The sequence below is a fragment of the Callionymus lyra genome, chromosome 15 (assembly GCF_982586985.1).
Source record: "Callionymus lyra chromosome 15, fCalLyr1.hap1.1, whole genome shotgun sequence".
Classification (NCBI taxonomy): domain Eukaryota; kingdom Metazoa; phylum Chordata; class Actinopteri; order Syngnathiformes; family Callionymidae; genus Callionymus; species Callionymus lyra.
The window spans coordinates 24,414,586-24,433,401 of NC_141832.1; the positions used below are offsets into that span (position 1 = coordinate 24,414,586).

Here is an 18,816-nt window from a genome sequence, read left to right on the forward strand (position 1 = left end):
CCGCCAGTATCTGGTGCTGCTGCCTTCGCTCTCAATCTTCTGCTTATCACTTCTTTCTCTCACGCTTTCATGGCTAGTTTTTGAGAACCAGGTGTAATAAAGTCAGGATTCAAATCTTAAAATGTAGCAACAATGTCTTTTCCTTTGCAGTGGATGCGTGTTCGCTGGACGTCTGACCCCTGCTACGCCTTTTACGGCGTGGACGGGTCAGATTGCTCTTTTCTGATCTACCTGAGTGAGGTGGAGTGGTTCTGCCCACCGCTGCCATGGAGAAACCAGACCACTACTCCCACCATGAAGCCTACACCCAAGAAACAAGTATGACGCTGTACATTAAAGCTTGAAGGTTGTCTCAAGTGTCTTGAAGTCTGACTCAGACAAACAGATGGCTTAGCAATTAAAATGCAAAACCTAATTCAAATGAAGGCCAAAGTGCACCTCCTGTGTTTGTATTCATCTGGCCCTTGAGATCAGAGGAAAGCATTAGGAAATGTTCTTCTTTACCGGAGCCGATTGCGGCTCTTTCAGCCTTCTGATGCGGCTCACTGAAGTTTTTGAATATAAGTATTGGTATAAAAATGGATATTTCATTTAAATGTTATGAAGCGTTTTTCCAATGATGCTTAAACGACGAGCAGCTCCATCCTTCAGTTTACCTTTTATTTGACAAAAACTTTTAGTGTAAGGCGTAACTTCACTGATATAAGAACAACATCAGTTCCTTTCAAAATATTTTATAATTTAAGCAAGTCAGTCACTTACAGACATATACATTATTATAAATAAGATTAAGTTTGAATGTTCTATTATTTAGTTTTCTGCAGTTTTCTGATAATAATAATAATGATGATGGTGATACAATTTTTATAATGTATATTAATGTATATATAACCCTTCAGAGTCAAATAGTGCTTTACATAAGAAAAAAACCCGAACAGGGTCTTCGTCTTCATCTTTGTCCAAAAAGACACTTAAAAACATCTAAATACCTCCATTCTGCTCATCTGTGATAACCATCTTGTATTTAAGTCTCGACATGAAAGATTAATGCTGATAGCACACACTTATTTAGTTTTTTTTTAAACAATTCCTCATATTTGAGTGTTTTTAAGATGGTCATTTTGGACAAAGATAGATACAAAGACGTCTAAGCTCCGGTCGCTACATTAAAATGAATATACATTTTTGTCTATAACTCAAAAAAGAACAGATGACTCTGAAAATAATCCAACATTAGTCGACATGAGGGTGAGTAGAAAATGAGTTTGAATTTCGGGTGAACTAACACTAACTAAGGTTTTATTTATAGTTTGTTTATATATAGCGTAAAGGCAAACAAGGACAGTGAACCTTATAGGCAATAATATTACATTTTAAAAGTCAAAAAGAGTTTTGCGGCTCCAAGGGTTTTCTTTCCTGTAGGAAACAGGTCCAAATGGCTCTTTGACTATTATGGGCTGCCGACCCCTTTTCTATTCTGACATGGAGACATGTCCATGAAGCTGAGTTCTTATAGAAAATTACCAGAGCAATTATATAATACAATAAAAGTAATGGTAAGTACTGTTGGTGAGCAAAGTAAGTCAAGCATCATCTTTCTTAAAACTAATGCTCCGAATAAATAGTTCAGTAATGCAACATATATATTTATTGTTAAAACATTATCCACTAAACTATCTTCCTCAGTGAAAGTTTAATTTTTTCTAGATCACACACTACATGCCTTTTGTTATCTGATGTATCCCACCTTAATTGTTTTGAGGTATAACTTTATGTAAAAATTAAATTAGTAAAAAAACAGATTTTCTTTACCAAATAATTAACTAACTTACCAACAAACTAAAAATCATAGAGCTGTTAGTTTGCTGTTATACCTTCTTTGTTAATTATCTTACTTATCTTGTCTTATTATACATGATTAAGTAAATGTGATAAATGTTACGATAAACCAATAAACCAAACAACCAGCCAACCAACTTCCCTGCTAATGTCACCCCCACCCGGTATTCTTTTCCTTTGTGAATCACTATTCTCCTCCTGCAATCCTCCTACACAGTCATTTCTTTCATCACTACTTTATTTACCTACGGGATTTCTATTTTAACATTCAGTAAATGATGCTTTGTGATTGCAATCACTCATCGAAGATCTGTCCCTGCACTCGCCTTCACCCTCTGTTTCTTGGAGCTGATGCGAATGTATTATGCAGCTCCATGTTTTGCTCTAATTACTGGCCTGTATTCACTGAGACTAATCCAATGGCCTCCTTGCATTCGGTCATTGTTTACAAAAGGTGCTCTTGAGAAACATTATTCACCTGCGCTTGGATTATGGAGATTAAAACCTGACTTTGCATGCACAGGAAACATCTTGAGTGCTCTTGAAAACACAATTCGAAAGAATTGTGAAAGAAAATGTATTCCTTTTGAAAACATTTTAAACCAATACATTTGAATACATGTCAAAATCCAGTATCTTTTTCTAACCATTGCTAATGGTTATGGTTCCTTTATGTCTTTTCACTGTGCTCGTCTCACTCTGTATTTCACTGATTGTATTTGTCAGTAAGGATGGTAAATACGAGCTTATTATTCATGAGGATTTTGCTGAAATCCCTCGGGAAGAAATCGTAGTGATCATTAGGCTCTAAAACACCGGTGGCCAATTAAATTTTTTTACGAGGGCCACATGATATAATAGCACCGTTGTTTAGCGTCATTAAATCATTACAATGATTAAAACGGTGTCAGAAACTTTTCAAAAGGGGTAAAAAATACAAAAAAAACAAAAAAACATGTGAAACGCAAATACTTATATACTTAAATGAACCCTGAAATAGAAAAAAAAGATTTTTCCTTTACACATAAAAAAACAAACATTTTACAACTGGGCATGTATAATTCAATTAATTAAGTTCAATAAAAATTCTTTCAATGAAGACTTTAAATGTTTTTTACCGGTGAATAAATTACCAAAAATAACAGTAAAATACACATCTTTTTAAAAATAAAGATTTCTCTTTTCAGTGGGGTCAGTAAAATCATTGCCCCCTCCTTAGACAGTGTATTTTCCCTGGTCAAAAGTCTTCTAACAATTATTTCATTTCACCTTACATCTTTCCTGCAGGCTGTATTCAAGTCGGACCCCGGGCCACTGCTGGATCAGGTGGGAACTGGGAAAGAATCTCTCAACTTCATGAAGAGACGCATACGCAGGTTGGCGTCACATTGGGCCAACGCAGCACGACGACTGCAAGACAAGCTTCGCAGCCGCTGGAGAGAGCAGAAGAGGGTGATTACGAGGCACTTTTATCACCCACACGTCAACAAAAGACGAGATGAAACTAGTTTATTGTCATTAAGACATCACCGTGCTGCCAAGAGGCTCTCAAAATGTTTCGATTTATTGCCACTTTGTACCTTAAATGCATGCACAGCAGAAGATAAATATTGTTCTTTCTTCCCAGACACGTGCCGAGGGTTGTAGAGATAAGGAGATAATGATGGAGAGTGGCTGCTCATAGGCATTGATTCGGCTCCGGCGCACTTTCTCCACTGACATTTACAGGGACATTTAGACAAAGACCAAAGAGCATAACATTTTGCATGATGAAAATCCAATGGCATTTGTCTTCTGTGATATTCAGGCTTATTAGCATTTTAGGCATCTTTACATCCTCTCTACAGTAGCAGTAGAAACCGATGTGCAAGCTTTAACCTTCTAATGGTGCTCAAGAAATTCAAACAAGCTTGTAAAATAAAATACTGCAATATTCTGACTCTTAGAGCTCAAACTTTACCATGAAAAATACATTATTGATTGACATCAGACCCTCCTTTTCTCTGCTCCTGACCCACCTTGTTGTGGAGTTGCAAACATATCAAAGACAAGAGTGCTGATGAGGGCGGTAGCTGGCTTCCCACAGGTGCAGGAGAGTCACATGATCTCACAGTGTGGGTGTGAGGCTGTGCTAAGACAGAAAAGCTGCAAAGGCCTGGCAAGAAAGAAATGTTCTTCTCCAGCCCACCTGTTGCCTTTGAGCTCCCTTTACTGTCTGCTGTACTCTGCGTCTGCCCAACTGCGGAACATTTAAAAACAAAATGTCTATAACGTGTGAGTGGTTGTCTGTCTTTATGTGCCCTATGGGGGACTGGAAAACTATCCAGGGTGCCCCCTGCCTCTCAACCCTAGCAGCTGTGTGATGGACTGATAATAAATGGATACATAAATACATTTAACAATTGATTTGTTTTTAAAAACACATAAAATGACCATCCTAGTTAAACCCTAGAAACAGACAATATATATTACCGGTAAAATGTTGATATTATGAATATATGAATTGAATTGAATTTAATAAATTAATCTTAACCACCATTTCATAGATAAGATAAACTCCATTTGAGACACAATGTTGCTGTTGCTTTATGTCAAATCAGTCCTGTTATACAAACATGCTACATTTCAAATGAGGCATAATACTTTTTTATTTATCGGCGATGCACAACATTTAGACTCTTAAAAAGATTCACAGTGTTGTTGGATGGTACATTTCACCTTACTCAAGCAAGCACTGTTAGTTAAACATTTCCTCCACTTCACGTTTCCTTTTCTGGGAAAAAAGGGATATTGTATATGATCCTAATAAAAAAGTTTTTGATTTAGACATTTTTATAAACATTTAAAATGTTCTGATATAAGTAATGGTTCACAGAAAGACTCTGGTAAAAGTGTAAACACTTGTTAACAGCTTGCCACGCTTAGTTATCATCCATGGCTCCTTCCATACAGTGTTATTCTGTGTTTGTTCATCAAATTTTACACAGGGGCCAAAAATAGATCAAACTGCTGTGATGACAATAATTATAACAGTCAGGGATCTTGAAAGCTTTCCGTTCTTCTTCTATTTTCCCATCCATTTCTGGCAGTCAGAGAACAGAGCAGCTGTTAGACAGAGACCCATAAATAGACCTGATTTGGTGCTGATTTTATTTATAGTGCAATATCACATTAACATTTAAAAGCTTCCTTTCTAACTACTTTCTAAAATAATGCACATCAACAGGATTAAAATGCCAGCCTCCTTAGATATATATTCAATGTAATGTCATGTTTTGTTTTCACGTTTTTTTTATCTGTTATCGTTTCATATCATTTCAGTCTCTCTCTGTGTTTTCTCATTTCCACACAGAATCCTTGTATAATTTGTCTAATTGTTCGTTGACAAAACTGTCAGAATATAAAAGTATAATTCAGCAACTTCCCGACTCTGAGCAGCTGTGAGTTGAGGTGTAGATGGAATAAATGGGTTCTTGTTTGTTTTGCGTGATTCAGTTGCTTCTGGCACAGACGCTTTTAACACTCAGCAACTGCCAGAGCACCTTTGCATTTTCCAAGCTGAAAATTTAATATGCCACTACATGGCCTCTCAGTTCCCGTTAAATCATTTCACACCAGAGTGAGCAGATTTAGCACCCCGCAGAAAATGATTTATTAAGTATCCTCTGTCGTGGATTGAGAGGTCAGCATGATAGCAGTTTTAAAAAGACCTATTTTGTTTCATCTGCGACTCTTTAATGCATGTTAGTGATGAAGCTAACATCTGCTCACTGATCTGTTGTCGTCACAGCTGACACACAGATGTGTCCATAGATGGACTACAGCTGCTATTGTCCCGTCAAATCACGACAGCCATCTGTTGTACATTCATTTTTCGAACATTTGTTTCTTCAAGTCACCAATCACTGTCTAAGTGCTTTTACATTTCCATCCATTTGTGTAAATATTGTTGGTTGATGTGTGTGTGCTTCCAGGATGATCATGCCAGTGCTGATGATAATAACAAGCTGTCCTCATGAATGACATTGAAGATGGAGGCTTTTATTCAAGGCAAACTTAAAAAACAGAACTATTGCTTGTCTTTTAAATAATATTCATAACTATATATATTTATATAGATCCAGGACGAGAGGATAGTCTACAGTCAGTTGTTTTCAAAGCTAATGTTTGGGCATTAATCTGACTTTCAGTTTTATATTTTAAATCATGCAAGTTTGCAAGTTCATTTAAATATATCGTATCGTGCGCTGAATATGTTGTATGATCGTGAGCGGAACAATCTTATGAAATCGTATCATGGGCTAAATATATTGAATCAAATTGTATTGTGAGAAGTGTACTGCTACAGCCCTAATTCTCATGAGACACTTCTGTATTACCCTAAACTTGAAATAATTAAAAGCATGCTACATATGGAGCTAATCATGGTAACACATTATTTTTTTAAAGTAAAGGATTTCTCTTCAAACTAAATTTGGCTTTTTCCTCTACTCAGATCCTCGTTCATGTTGGTTTCTTGACGGAGGAGTCTGGTGATGTCTTCAGCCCGAAGGTGCTAAAAGGTGGTCCCCTGGGTGAGATGGTGCAATGGGCTGACATTGTAACCTCCCTCTATGTGCTCGGCCACGACCTGAAGTTCTCTGTCTCTTTGAAGGAGCTGCATGGGTAAGTCTATCAGAGCATGAAATATTAGATCCCCCTATTAAAGTGAAACTTATGTGAAAACTTAACTTTCCTGATTGACAAACAAAGGTTGAAGTCTTCCTCTCAAAGATGCAGTTAGTCCCTCATCATGACCATGTTTTGAAGTTATTACTTTAAAAAGTTCTCCCCCATCTGAAATTTGGGCGAATGAGAGGTTACCAGAGCAGAGCTCATTATTATGTAATATTAGTCTTTGCTCCTTCTCTAGCTAGGATTAATGACATGTAGTGACACACCTTGATGCTTGACCGTCACAGCAGAGTAGGTGTGGTTATGGTGAACAATTTTATCATCAGAAAAATGTGTTTTCAGTGGGTGGGGCTTAAGCAAATATTTCAATGAAAAGAGAGTTTTGTACAAACACACACATACTGATGAGTACAATAGAGGTTCAAGATCTATTTAAGAGACACTTAAATCAACACAAATATTAGTACTAAATTAAGTCTTTTACTGTCCAATTTATAATCTCTTGTCATGATCAACCTCTTTGCTGCTCTCTTACACACACACAGATTTCCAATCACACAGGTCCCTCCACTAAGCTTCTTTTTTTATGTGTTAGTGCACGCAATCTCTCCTTCCTGCTGTGAGCTGCTTCAGCCCAGAAGACTTGACAGCATCTCAGTTTATGCATCTCTTTTCCTTTTCAGGGCACCGAGTCCATGGCGATAACAGGCTTGTCGCCCCGCATAGCAAACAGTAGTGTTGTGTTGCGGGAGGACAGTGCTTGTGCAGGAACAGTTAGTCATGCGTAATGATTCCACACATAAATGTTTGATTAATCGACTTGTTTCAAAGAAAGTTCACTTAATTGAAATCTCAATGGAGTAAATGTTTTATATTTAGTGTCATGTGCCATTCTACCGTCCTCCCATTATCTAAAGACACTGTTAATAACTTCAAATGATGCATGACTTTTCACACCACATGTCAAATGTCTGGCTCAGGGGTCCTGAAGCCTAGCTCTTAAAATGAATTGTTTGTGCTTTTTTATTTTAACAAGATAACTGGCACTGAAGTGACTACTTTAATAATGTCAGATCAAACATAAAATTGGCCCAAATATAAAGGAATTATGAGGAAAACATCATGTTAGTATATAATTATTACATCTGGAAAAATTGAACATTAAATAGAGCTTTTGGTAATTGTTTTTTAGCCCAATTGAATATGGTCAGTGAAATTTTAAAATGTTAATTTTGTGTCAAAATTTGTTAAAAGAAACGACAATGATAATTATAAACAATAATGTTATATCATCGTCACTAACATTGTAACAGCTAAAATGTTCATCTATAGAAGCTTACTCTCCCTCTTATTGTCCAACATACATTTTTGTTTTTTGAAATCTGATGTCATTTATTTTCCAGAAACACTTGGTACACTTTTTTTGATAAAAGCAGGGAGAACGATGGATATTTTTTAGAACTAGGTCTTAATAGCGAAGGATCTGGCGGCAGTGTGGCAGCTGAAAAGGTCATTGAGGCTCTAAGAGCCTGGAAGATATGTGTAAGGATTGATCTATGGTCGGCTAGTGGGGGCTGGTTTTGAAGAGGGAATCTTGGTCATAACAAGTGTAGCTCAGTGGAAGAGCTGTTATTGGAGAAACACAGTTTTTGTGTTTGAGCTGCACTTTGATCTCAGATGGTGGATGACGAGTGGCTTTGTTAAGAGCAGACTTGGTGAGGTTTATTAAAGATGGAGAGATGCTGCAGTGGAAGGGCTCCTTCCTGCCACCATATTGTTCAGCTCTTCTGATTTATGCAGTCCATGTTTACTGTCTTGTTCACAATATCAAGAGCTGGATATCAGATTATTTTCTGAGGAATTAAATGCCCTGCATTATAGGAAATATAATCAAGCTCTCGCTTTCACTTCCTCTCCGGCAGGCATACCCAGAACATACGCACTTGTCAATGCATCTCACATTATTTTGATGGGACTTTGAAATTGGCCTTTTAATGGCAGATGCCGAACCCCGATAAATCTATTGCTCATGACTTTACAACAATTGGAAAATCAACATATCCCTGCATCTCCCGCCATTACTTTCCCCACACGCCATTAAATTGACAGATCGTTTTGTGGGTTCCGCTCTCACTGACTCCCTCTGGCTCATATCTATTTACATCTCCTGCTCTTCTCTCCAGGCTCTGAGAAAAAAATAGCTTATCAGGAGAGATCCTGCTGTGGTTCTCGGACTGCTTTGCTTTTACGATGGATAGATTAACCACATTGAGAGTATGAGCATTGCTGTGGGTGTTAAGCCGATGGCGAGCATACATTGTTTCCCAATTGGCAGCGATGACATCCTCTAATTGAGTTGGCATATTCTGTTTGCTTATTTGAATAATTTACACTCCAAAGTCAACATGTTCAGTCACGGCCAATTTAGTTTATTATCAGTGTTTAATCCGCAGAAACACCTCTTAAATGTTTACTGCATTTGATGAATATTCATCTCCCTGTTTTATACACGGCATAATGTATGAACTTCAAATAAACTTTCAGATAAGAGAAAAGAGAAGATTTGTTGGCTCTGATTATCAAAGCCTGAGTCAGGCAACAAAAGACCTGTTTTCTTGTGATTTCATCACGAGTTTAGCTGCATTAACAGTGGATTAAAAAGAAGTCAAGTTATATATGAAGAGGAAAGTATTCTACTGAACTAGCATACAGTTTAAAAGGTCAAACAGAGTAGTAGTATTATGACAAAGAAATGCTGATACTAAATCATGATGGACCCAATTTTAATTTGAATTAAGGAAAATATTTTCTGTGGCTCATAGCAAAACAAAGAGAAGCTACCAGATGTCAGATTTGCTCTCACCTCAAATAGTGATACTGCAATTTACTGCAATTGGGCAATTTCAATCTAAATGTCCCATTTGTTTAAATGATTGTTATATCATTATTTTTATTATTACTAAACATGTTGGTCACTATTCACTAAAAATACTGCTTCATCATTTTTAGAACGAACAATTTAGTGTCATATTCACACTGAAGTTGAGTAAGATATTTAGTCATTCGATTAGCTACCTTTTCAGCTGTTTGTTGGAGTAGTTCTGACACTACTTGGCCACATACGCAGCAGTGTAAAATGTTAAATGTTTCGAGGTCATTTTCAAACGTTAACAAGTAACTAATGTTTTGAGTGTGTCTTAAATTCATCTCAGGAACTGATTCTGATTTGATTGAACAAAATATTTCCATTAGAAATTAAGCCCCGCCCACTGAAAACATGTTTTTACCGTAACCAAGCCACTCTGCTTGATTGTTAAAGCATCAAGGTTTGAACATTTGAAACGTGAGTAAATCAGGAAAGTTTTCACACTAGTTGCCCTTTAAGACCATCTTCCTTCACAGAGGTTATCACAAATTCAAGACTTTGACTTTGAATGCTTTAGTGGTGAAACTGGTATATAGAAGGGTTTTTTATTTTTATTTAGTTATGCTAATCTTCTCAACTAATTCAGAAATTGTATTTTTCACACTAACAACATTTGCATAGAGTCTTGTCTATCTCATTATCGATGTTTTAATCATTGCTTTACCCATTAAATAATAGATTAAATGTTAATTTTGCAGTTCTAATCAAGAACAATCTTGTCAATGCTGTGGTTAGCAGTTGTAAAAGAACACTCCCCCGCTGATGGAAGGTTTACTGTATCTCACTCATGAACTGCTGCAACATCACTCTTGTCAGTCAAGAGCTGACAGGAGGGTCCCGAAGCTGTCACTTGTGCTCCGGGAGATGCCCTCCTCCCCTCCATCAGTGGCATAGGTAATTATCTGGAGAGGGAGCACAGCACCGCAACACTTGAGCTGCTATTGACGTGGAGGAGTCGGGGTGCACTCTGCTGTCAGCCTGTGCTGAAGATGTTATATAGGAACTCACTACAACACCGTCACATTGTAATCTGCTAATATTACATTGCACTTTCCATTTAACAGAGCTTTACCTCTCACTCTGCTCACCCTTCTTCAATAAGCTGATTTAATATCCCTCCACAGAATTGCTATTACGTCGCTGGCTGTCCCTTTGTATCATTTCTGTCTTTTGACAGACAGGATGCAAAAGCTGCTTTGCATTTGGCCAGAAGCATTTGTTTGTATGCCTAGTGAGCCCCAGATGAGCACTTGACGGAGCAAATTATGAGTCTCTAGGTGATTTTGTCTCGTGTCTGGCAGCTCACACTGATATCCGTGCTATCAGGAGTCAGTGACATCTGCAAAACATTTCAAATTATTATAAATGTTGTTTTACAAAAGTGTCACTTGGGGCCATGGTTTTAACCAAGTACTGAGAGAAAATACTTTTATCCTGCAGAATAAGCCAGACATTTGATGAACAGTAACTCCTAAGGACTTGTGAACATTTGTAATGATGAGTAATATCAACATTAATGTAGATTCATTCATCAATAATCATGATCCATAGGATAGTCCTCGTCTCTCAGGGTCTTGTTCATCAGTTAGGGAGCTAGAGATTGACAAATGGATGGTGAAGACAGAGTGAAAAACCTCTAAGATCCTACTCTCACTTGAGCTCTCAAATTTTGTGTAGTGACTAAAAGAGGGAAGGAGTTAAGTTTGTTTTCTCTGCAGAAACCCGGCGAGATACCTCCTTTAGTATCCATCGTGGACGCCTCTTTAGTGAGCATGTCTTCCTAAGTTGACACATTGGACATTGACTTGGTATTCCAACAGAATTTAAATACTTCTCTCACGAGTTGAATATCCCCAACTATAAATGTTTTAGGAAGAATAATTTTAGAGATCTATTCATGACAAAGCACCAAAGGTTGTTGTTGTGATAGCACAAAAAGTCTCCTTCCAGCTTAATTAGCGCTGTCGTCTACTCTTTGCCCTCCAGACTTCTCACCAAATAGTTCTCACTTCCCTCACGGAGACTCTCGCTGCAAGCTTCTCTCTAGCCTCTTCACACTCATTAATAAGTTCTCTGGCCCGAGCCTCAACCCCTCGTATGCTCCAGGAAATCTATTTGTGCCCAATTCTCCTCACTGTTGGACATGCGTTTCCCTTGTTTAAAGAGGTATTGCTGAACGATTGTGGTGTCTCAGGCGCTCATTTGTTTCGGTTGCCTCGCCTGAAACTTACATTTCCATGCTGCGGATGACCAGCTGTGAGAAAAATAATTGTTCGCGCTGTTGGTCCTGCAAAATCAGGAAATCCATGCATGTCTCGTGTTTTTTCTTTTTCGCATTTGTCAGGCATTTTTTTTTTTTTTATCTTTAAGGGAGCCAATTTAAAATTATTCCACTTTCTTTTCCACAATTTAAGACTCTTAAGCATATAAATCACAAGTTCTAAATCAAATTCTAAATGTGGAATGATGCTTGAGAATCAATGAATACTGAACAATACCAGGTATTTGTAGTAAGTCAATTTATTATTTATCGAAATTAACATGTCCGTCTATCGTGGTGGCGTAAAGGATTAAAGGTCCAGAATCACAGACATCCTTGATTCCGGTCCAACTAGATAATAGGGACCAACTGGACAATAGGGAAGCATACACACACACAATGGGAAAAACGAGAAACGAGTCATACCGAGGAGGTCCGGAGAGTGCCCCTCACAGAGTCGTGTATGAAAGTGCTGTGAAGACAATGTAATGTTGATGTTCGTGTGGATTGCTTTGTGATATTATCTGTTGGGCTTCGTCTCGCAGCTAATAAAATCCAACATCCCGTTGACCTGGTCGTGGCTTCACTTATTTCACTTCAATACTATCCGTCTGTCCATGAACATCTCTTTGTAGAATTGTTCAATGCTTTTTTCATTTTTTTATTTCAGTTTCCTCTTTTTAAAGTACACTGATGCAACTCAAGGTTGAGATTTAAACTACTACACTTCTGTATAGTGTCTGCTTTAAAATAAATATGAACAAACAAGACTTCAGAATCAGAACACTTTTATTGCCAGGGTTGTAAACACAACACTGGAATTTGTTGTGCTGGCATTACAGAATCTAAAAATGTAATAATACAAATGGGCTTAAGTAAGATGGAATAAAATACATTACATTTAATTAAGTAATAATCATGATCCGGAAAGCAGATGGATAGAAAAAGTTCTTGAACTGGGATGTTCTGGTCCCTAACAATGTCAGTCTCATGGATGGGAGCATTTGGAACAGGAGATGTCTCGGTTGAGAGGGTCAGCTATGATCCTGCCTGCTCGCCTCGATGACCTGGTGACGTACACTCCCTGCAGAGATGGCAGAGGGCAGCCAACCACCTTCTCAGCAGAACAGAAAATCGGCAGCAGTCTTTCTTTTCTGTAGCTGTTGCAGCAGAGTACCACACGGTTATGAAGGAGTAACTTGCTTTTTTGTCCAAGTCCAACCAATATGATTGGAATGCCCACATTATTTTCTCACTCCAGCAAAACTTATCTAAGGTATTTTTCAAAATCTCGCTTAAGGTACTCGTCGTATTATGATGATGTCAAATTGAGCCGACAGCACTTGGTAGAGAACAGCTCATCTAAATTCACACCAGGGGTTTACTGCGAGCGATAAAAGATAAAAATTATGCCAACTCTACCCTTTAATCTTGCACGTGGATATGACTTGGAGAGATAAAGAAAAATAGAGGTGTTTCTGAGATGACTTGTGTTCACCCTTCACTCCTTAATGTACTCTAATCTCCCTCCCTGTTTGAGTTCTCCAGGATTTCCATATATGCAATTACACAATTGCTCAGCAGCCGCCTCCTTGAAGAGTCATGTTCATTACTGCTGCTGAATATGGCGCCTCGTCTGTCACCCAGCAGCCCTCTGCTTTAAGCCAGGAGGGACCACGAAATCATCCTTTTGTGTGTATGGGATATTCCCTTCCGCAATCTTCACCATCTTGAACTGCTGACACGTTGAAGATCTGTGGAATCAGTTTCACCTGGGACGGTCGTACCACAGGATTATTTTCCTCTTCCCCTTTTCCACTTGGACCTTAGGGATTGAATTATTTCCAACCTATGTGGGGGATCTATTGTGCCAATTTGGAACAAGGTCTCTCAGGGACTTCTTGCCTGGAGAACATCCATAGAATCAAAAAGACGAGACACGACTACCACGAAGAGCTCAAGCTCCCTGTGAGATAAAATAAATAGACTATTTAACGAATTTCTTCACAAAAGTAATAGTGTAATAGAGGAATGTTGAAAAAGAAAGCGATAAAATGCCATAAAGCAGCATGAAAAACAATTCCCTGACAGATAGCAATCAGAAAGCCACTACACAGCAAACACAGGTTGGGCAGGGTAGATGGCAATGTTGGTATCATAAAGTCAATTTTACTTTAGTTAAATAAATATGTGGAAAGAAATGCCAAAACAATGTTATATCAGAAATGAAAGTGGGGCTGTAAAGAATGCAAGACGCAATGATGCAGATGAAGATGGACACAGAAGAGGAAAATAAAGGAGGTGAACATAATGCAATACACTCGAAGATCTCTCAAGATGCAGCATTTATGCGCATAGAGAACAGTCAAGTGCTCGCCTGCCGCTCTGGCCTGCAACACAATATGTAAAAAACAGATCTAAAAGCAGCACAGATCTGCTGTTGTAAGCAGCGGAATCCCAGTGTGTGCACGTTTGACTGATGAAACCAAAAGTTTAAAGCACCACCGCTTGACACACTCGTGCTCATTATCCCGTCTACTGTAGGGGAACTGGCCGCTGAGCTTGTTTCTTGCACGGTTGCAGTGCTGGCTAAATGCAGCGTGTCCACCTAAAGATTGATAGTCTCTTGTGATGCATGTGGGCGGATCTGTTCGTGTCAAAGTTGCAGTAGAATATATCAATGTAGATACAAGCATGATAAAACTGCTGCTGATGGCGTTTTAACATGATATATTATCCTTATATTTTATGTTTGTTTAAAAATTAATTAACATGCAGGTTAGCTTTAACTGCTTTGCAAGAAAACTTCGATCGACTGAATGATTGATGTATATTTATTTCTCCCACATTGGGGAAACTTCATTATTTCACAGTAGAACACACATACGATATGAGGAATTAAAGTATGCAAAAATAGAAAAATAAAATAAAATACACATAAAATAACATTTAAACAATAATAATAATAAAAAAAAGATAAAATAACTTTTATAAATGCAGGGCACACACTACAAAAGTACACAGGAGTCCTAATTAAACATTGTATTTAATTTATATTTTTATTCAATTGTGTCACTGAAGTGGGCAGGAAGAAGCGGCAGAATCTCTTCTTTTTACAGCACGGGTGTAAAAGTGGTGTCCTGAAGGGATGAGACAGGTTTGCCATCAAAGAAAACATCTTGGTCAAAGTCCTCCTGTCTTCCACCTCTTCCCGAGTCCAGAGAGAAGCCCAGGACAGAACCACCACAGAGTAGTAGATGTTAGACGTCTTAGAACTTTTTTGCAATCTGCCTTTGAGAAAGTTCAGGCTAAGCTAGAAATATTAAGGTTTGGGTTAACTGGTTTTAAATGGCAATGAAAATAATGTTTTTGTCTAACTCATCTGTTGTCACGGAAAAGATAACTTTATTTAGAACTTCCCATGGCAGAGCTCTTGAGCTGGTTAACAGTGACAAGTATTTTGATTTAGTCTTTATTAATCCCTCTGGAGATCTCCTTTGGGAAATTAGGTTTCCAGTACACAGCATACGATAGAAGGTACAGAAGTTTCATAAAAGCATGAACAAAAACAAATAGAAAATAAAAAGAACAAAGTTCTAAAAGCATACAAACATAGAATAAAATCATCCCTTCACTTTCCTCCTGCCCCCAAACTAGTTATAAAGTCTAATTGCACGAGGAATTAGACTTTATAACAGGGAGTACCTGGGATTTGTTAAAAATCATTAGCTTTCTTTCATAGAGAATGTTAGGAAATTGGGTATTTTATCTGATTGAATAATGGTTGAATTAAATAAAGAATGTCCTCAGGAGCATTCTCTGGAACCCAAATGACCTCAGATCTCAGCAGGAAAATGCTGCACTTCCCCTTCTTAAAGAGAGTATCAATACTATCAGCCTAGTCAGGTGAACTCCCAGCTACTTGTATGATGTCTACCTCTCAGTGTCCGTACCTGGTGCAGGTGGAGAACATTGGTATCTATAGAAGCTTGTGGTTTTGTTGACACAAGTCCTTGGTCAGATCCCTGAACTCTCGATCGTCCTTGTCCTTGATGAAACCGATGATTGGAGAGTCATCAGAGAACTTAGGGCGGTGACTAGATGGTGTGTTGTGGTGTGGGCGCCGTGTAAGGTGAGAACTGCACTGAGTCCATCAAGGAGCTCGGTAGAGGTCGCAGGTGGGCAAGGATGAGTCTCTCCAGAGTCTTAATCAGTTAGGAGGTCAGCTGCACCGGCCTGAAGTTGTTTAGCAGATCTTGCTTTGCTTGTCGTGTCTGACTTTACAAAAAGAAAGCAATTATCACAGATAATATGAAATAAATAATGTCAATATGTTCCATTGTGCTGTGTTTATTTGGATAGATAATGAGAAAATAAACTATGTATATATAAATATATTGGTCATTATTCTACAATTCTACTTCTATTTGTTCTTTTTGTTTTTTTCAGTTACTGTACCATTGGAACAACTGATTTTGAGGAAAAGTTTATATTACAATTGGTAAAAAAATATATATTCGTTTCATAACTAAAGTGTAAATAGATGTGGTGAATGCCACAGAATAGTGAAGAAGTTCAAATAAAAAAAAAAGATATACATGTGGTTTAGAAGTATTTCTTAATGATCATTCTATAGTTCTATCTTCTCCCCGTAGGCCACATCAATGGCAAACAAACACCAACACCAGTTTCATCATTGTAGAGTCCTTGAAATTGTTCACATTATAAACTTGGTCATATATATTAAATGGAAAATAACACAAGCAAACAGCTGTCTAAGTGTGCTGTGGACGAAAAAGATGAATCAAGGTGCAGAGAGTCCAAGATAATTTGAGTGTTTTCATGTACGAGCCTGAACGAGCTGTGCAGACAAATTGTTAGACATCCCGCTGAGACAGATTGCAGTCTGTTTGTGCTGTTCTTCACTCCAGCTCGAGCCATCGTCCTCCTGAGAGCACTGATGGAAACCAGTTGGAGTCTCTTATTCTCTATTTTTTAAATGTAGATTCAGTTCTTTTTCAAACCAACAACATGTCACCAGCTGGTCGGCCAGCACATTTTAAATTTATTGTATATTATGATCTCGTAGCGTTGCAAGAAACGGTGATAATGAGCCCTGTGTCTATGATTCTTCCACCTACCACACAATTATTAACTAAGGTTTAAGCTGTTTACACTGTCATTTTGATAGTCCCCTTTGCAGTTTAAGTGCCCAAACACAGACCAGATTTGAGTGTCAAGGGATACATGGCAGTAACTGGGACAGTAAACGTAAAAGTGACACATGACCATACATAATAATTTGTTAAGCCAGATAAATAGGGAACGATGTTGCACTGCAAGTTCTTAGATTTGATTGTTTATGAAGTGAAATAAACCAAGGATCACACAACAGTTCACTTTTTGTGTTTCTAGGGGTTAGCTGTAATGCGTAAATAAACCTTTATGGTTTTTAACTTGACCTGGAAAAGACATCCTGCAGCTTTCCATACAGAACATCCCGACCAATGTTATTCTATTTAACAACAGGCTCAAAACATCCTCACAGTATTTTATGAATCAATAACAACGGTTTGATCAATATTACTTTGTATTGAAGCCATCGCTGGTTATTTATCAACAGCATTGATTGTCGATGTTCTCTTGTTTTTTAAGACGCTATGTCTTCTGTGTGCAGGTTTCTCGGTGTCCCACCAGGAAGAGGAAGCTGCCCTCTGACTGGACCTTTGCCCTTTGACCTAATATACACTGATTACCACGGTCTGCAGCAGATGAAGCAGCACATGGGGCTGTCGATGAAGAAGCACAAGTAAGGAAATCAGCTGTTAGAAATGTTAAAGGAATATTTATTCCTTCCTAAACCTTATATAAAAGCATTGTTTTGAGTTTCACCTCCTTTAACGACTCTTCCCTTGCTAGTCTGATGACTTCTAGCTTTATTGTATTCTCCCTAATGAATGCACAGAAATGTTTAGTTTCTCAGCCAGGTCTGGAGGAGCATTTTTGTCCATGCTGGTGCTGCTCTATAGCTTCGACTCGACTCTGCCTCCCTCACAGAAAGAGAAAGGAGGTGGAAATGATGAAGACAAAGGAGGGCCCTTTTGTTGAAACAGTGTGACCCATCAGTTTGAGTGAAGGGTTAAATTAGAGATATTTCCAGTGTGTCATGGTGATCCATAATATTTCTTCTGCTGTTACCATGAGCTGCCGGTTCTAGCTTCTCTCCTACAAGCAACTCATAGATAAACTAGGATTTGATCACAGCATATTTTTTTAAATAAAGACAAGTTTCAACATCCTGGAACCATCATCAATGTTCTCCACCAGATCCATCGTTATTCTGTTCTTACACTGACATAATTGTATTAAAAATGGCGTGAAATAAAAACATTTTTGACCACTTTAACTGTAAAACCGAACGCCCCAAATATCCTCAAAATGACCTTGCAACCACATCAGATGGTTATTTTTACCTAATGGAGAAGTGGCTCAAGTTCAAGTCTTTCAGGAAAGACAAAGCTCCTCACTAATCTATTGGAGTAATTCTAGCAATCTATCTAAATGAACTTGTCTGGGCTGCTTTTCAGAAATCCCCTTTATTTAATTAAGACCCGTGCGTAATGAGTGCAGGCTTAAGGAGGTTCCCTTAGGCACAGTCCACCAACAACTTCAGCGTCACAGTGACCTGCTTTAAAAAGTCGCTCTTGTGGCTGTGTGTTTGAATTCAGGGATATAGTCGATGTTCAACCCTTCGTTTGATGGTGATAAAATGTCTGATGCTTTATCTCATTAAGAGAGTTTTCAATCTAACATCTTTACTCAAGCCCATCTTGCTGGGGTAAATCCTACCTCTCAAACTACTTTGATTATTTTTGATGCTTATTGGTAGCTACTGAAACTCTTTTAAAACAAATATCAATGGCAAAAAGGATCACAGTGTATTCAACAATGGAATTGATAAACTCAGATTACATTACAGGATTAATGTAAATCTAGCAAACCAATTTACTCACAATTTTAGACAGCTGAACAAACATCTGCAGCACTGAGCTGAGTACATTCATGGAGCACCCACATATGACAGCAGCCTAGAGCCGGCCTCAGACTTGTGCTCTGA

General features: G+C 38.1%; 1 protein-coding gene across 1 annotated transcript in view; it reads left to right on the forward strand.

The window, feature by feature from the left end:
- The window catches only part of mgat5b (alpha-1,6-mannosylglycoprotein 6-beta-N-acetylglucosaminyltransferase B), a 50,052-nt gene that overhangs the window by 20,131 nt on the left and 11,105 nt on the right, over positions 1–18,816 (forward strand). Inside the window, exons 6-9 of the mRNA XM_087809514.1 lie at positions 151–318; positions 3,127–3,291; positions 6,335–6,504; positions 17,377–17,508. Coding sequence (XP_087665640.1) covers positions 151–318; positions 3,127–3,291; positions 6,335–6,504; positions 17,377–17,508 — 635 coding nt within the window. The remainder of the gene's footprint in view (positions 1–150; positions 319–3,126; positions 3,292–6,334; positions 6,505–17,376; positions 17,509–18,816) is intronic.